Source organism: Asparagus officinalis, chromosome 3 (genome assembly GCF_001876935.1).
Source record: "Asparagus officinalis chromosome 3, Aspof.V1, whole genome shotgun sequence".
NCBI lineage: Eukaryota > Viridiplantae > Streptophyta > Magnoliopsida > Asparagales > Asparagaceae > Asparagus > Asparagus officinalis.
In genome coordinates this window covers 23,880,943-23,883,504 of record NC_033796.1, presented here as the reverse complement: position 1 = coordinate 23,883,504, position 2,562 = coordinate 23,880,943, and the positions used below count along the sequence as shown (strand labels likewise).

General features: G+C 40.7%; 1 protein-coding gene across 1 annotated transcript in view; it reads right to left on the bottom strand.

Annotated features, from left to right (window-relative positions):
• Positions 1,645–2,562, bottom strand: part of LOC109833420 (transcription factor MYB26-like) — a 1,047-nt gene continuing 129 nt past the window's right edge. Inside the window, exons 1-3 of the mRNA XM_020401076.1 lie at positions 2,559–2,562; positions 2,310–2,445; positions 1,645–2,217 (exon numbers count right to left, since the gene is read on the bottom strand). The exon at positions 2,559–2,562 is cut by the window's right edge and continues 129 nt beyond it. Coding sequence (XP_020256665.1) covers positions 1,683–2,217; positions 2,310–2,445; positions 2,559–2,562 — 675 coding nt within the window. The 3' untranslated portion in view covers positions 1,645–1,682. The remainder of the gene's footprint in view (positions 2,218–2,309; positions 2,446–2,558) is intronic.

The following is a 2,562-nucleotide window of genomic DNA, read 5'->3' as shown; positions in this document are numbered from 1 at the left end:
TGTTTCACCCATGTTGTAGATCTAACTCTCCAAATAAGAATCCAATAGCGAATCCTTCGAACAAGCTTCCAAGTCCAACCCAGAGCTCTGATACCACTTGTTGTGTGTAGCGGAAATTTTAGCAGCACCTCCGGTGCGCAAGGGGCACAATAAAAGATTAGATTACAACGGAAAATCCTGTTTTACAAAGGAAACAAGAACCAAAAGCATAATATCTCAACAAAGTGAGATAGCAGTTTTTCCTCTTATCAGTTCTAGGACTGACCTGTCAGGGAAACCTACAAGCTACTACAAATCACGGTAAAAACACAAATTTAACGTGGTTCGGTAAATTGCCTACGTCCATAGGGCAAGGAGGGGGGAGATCTACTATTAGAGGAAGATAATTCAACTAGGGTTTACAATCACTCAATCTAAACCCTCACACAATCTCTTAAACCTCTCACAAAAGGACAACAGCCAAAACCCAAAGAACATCCGCCAAAAACCCAAAGGACAACAGCCAAACTTTCTTCTGCGTTTTTCCTCTGCAGCAACGAAGCCCTCTTTTACCCAAAAGTCGGCTCCTAGCACTTGCACGCAGCCCCTCTTTGCACAGAAGTCCCTGCCTTGCACTGCTCCTTGTACAGCCGCCTTTGCACAGAAGTCCCTGCCTTGCACTGATATCGGGTGGGCCTGCTTTGTCCAGCGGAAAAGAGATACAATCTTATCTCTTCACGCATTCGTCCACTGGCTCTTAGCAAACATCCGCTGGACTTCTCCCACTTCACGTGTTTTCAATCTCACGTGAACTCTTTACATGGGTTGGCCCATTCACACCACCCTTAATCCCACAGAAACCAGGTGAATGCGAAAGCGGGGATTTGAACCCCTAACCAACTAGGGAGATCTCCTCCCTCACTCTTCGTGGCGCTAACCAGAAGTCCCACCTACTAGATCTTTGTGAAATTTTTACAATCTCAATCGCTTTTACTTTTTCTCTCAAGAAATCTTAACACATTTCTTTCAAATTTCTCTACAAACTACTTTGTCTTTTATGTTCTCACAAGTCCCAAAAAGACCTGAACACATGACACATAGGGTTAATCAAAATCCCTTGTACCAATATATATAGGGTTGGAGTTTTATATCAAATTCTTCTATGCAGCAACATTTAGAACTAATAATAAGGGATCTCCATGACACAACAATCATATATAACCCACTATATGAACTTTAATTAATATGATAAAATGGCTCATGTTGCTGCTAGACAAGGTTTAATTAATCAAGCCACAAATGATTGAGCTTATATTTAGATGAAATTAGGCCACTGATTCTATTTAGGGAAGTTGCTAAAATTGATTGATAAGAGCCACATAATTTTTTGTCTATATTCTTATATTTAATTAAATAATACAATGCTTATGTAATCCAGAAAATCATTGGATAATACTAAGAATAAGAAGCATGCAGAAGAGCACACTTGTCCTACACCAATGAGAACTTCAAGCAACCATGTCAAACTTTCTCATCAGTGACAATCAGAAACTACAGAACTAGCTAGCTGATGATGGTACTCAAGAAAAATCATAGAAACAACACTTAAAAAGTTTTCATTGCATTAACAGCTACAACAATATTAGCAAAGTAACAGCTCTCTATCTATAGTTCATTATTACATTATATTAATTTTTCTGGATTTAGTGGCTTCCATCTGGCCTCCACAGTGATGCGTTCCACCATCCGTCGACCAGTTCATGATCAAAGCCGAGACCGTCGTCGCCGTTTGTGATCACCTGATTAACTCTCTCGCCGTTGATCTCATCAACCTGATCAACTTTTTCTTTCCCTTTCACCGACGAAGAAGATGAACCACTGTTACTACAATCCATAAAGAGCTCCGGATTCTGCTCCTTGTACCAAATCAAATCAGTAGGATCACACAAGGACAGACCAAGCGACGTCTGTGGAACTTGCAGAGAACTAGGCTGAACCACGTCTTTCCAATTGTTTGTCTTCTTCATTTCGAGGCTCAAAAAGCTTGCAGAAGGCCGAGGGATCTTGAACTGAGAGAGATCAGGCACATTAAGCAAGTTGGTAAAAAAATGATGGTTTGTTCCCTGGCTCCCTTCTTGGTTCTCTTCTTCGACAATTTTTTTCTTGATGGTTGTGTGCCAGAAATTCTTCACATCGTTGTCAGTCCTCCCTGGGACGTGCTTAGCTATCACAGACCACCTGAAAATGAAAGAAAATCATTAATTAAAAATAATTAATTTTGTACAAGAAACAGATTTAGGGCATAGTTGGGATTTGGGTCTTTCTAGTACTTGTTGCCTAGCATTCTGTGCTGCTGTCTGATGATGCTCTCTTCCTCTTCAGTGAAAGGGCCTTTCTTGAGACCCGGGCACAGATAGTTTATCCACCTCAGCCTGCAGCTCTTTCCACACCTATCTAAACCTGAACAGTCTCAAAAAGAGAAAAATAAAAGAAATAGTAGTAACAATAGAAAATTAATTGAGAGAGAGAGAGAGAGAGAGAGAGAGAGAGAGAGAGAGAGAGAGAGAGAGAGAGAGAGACCTG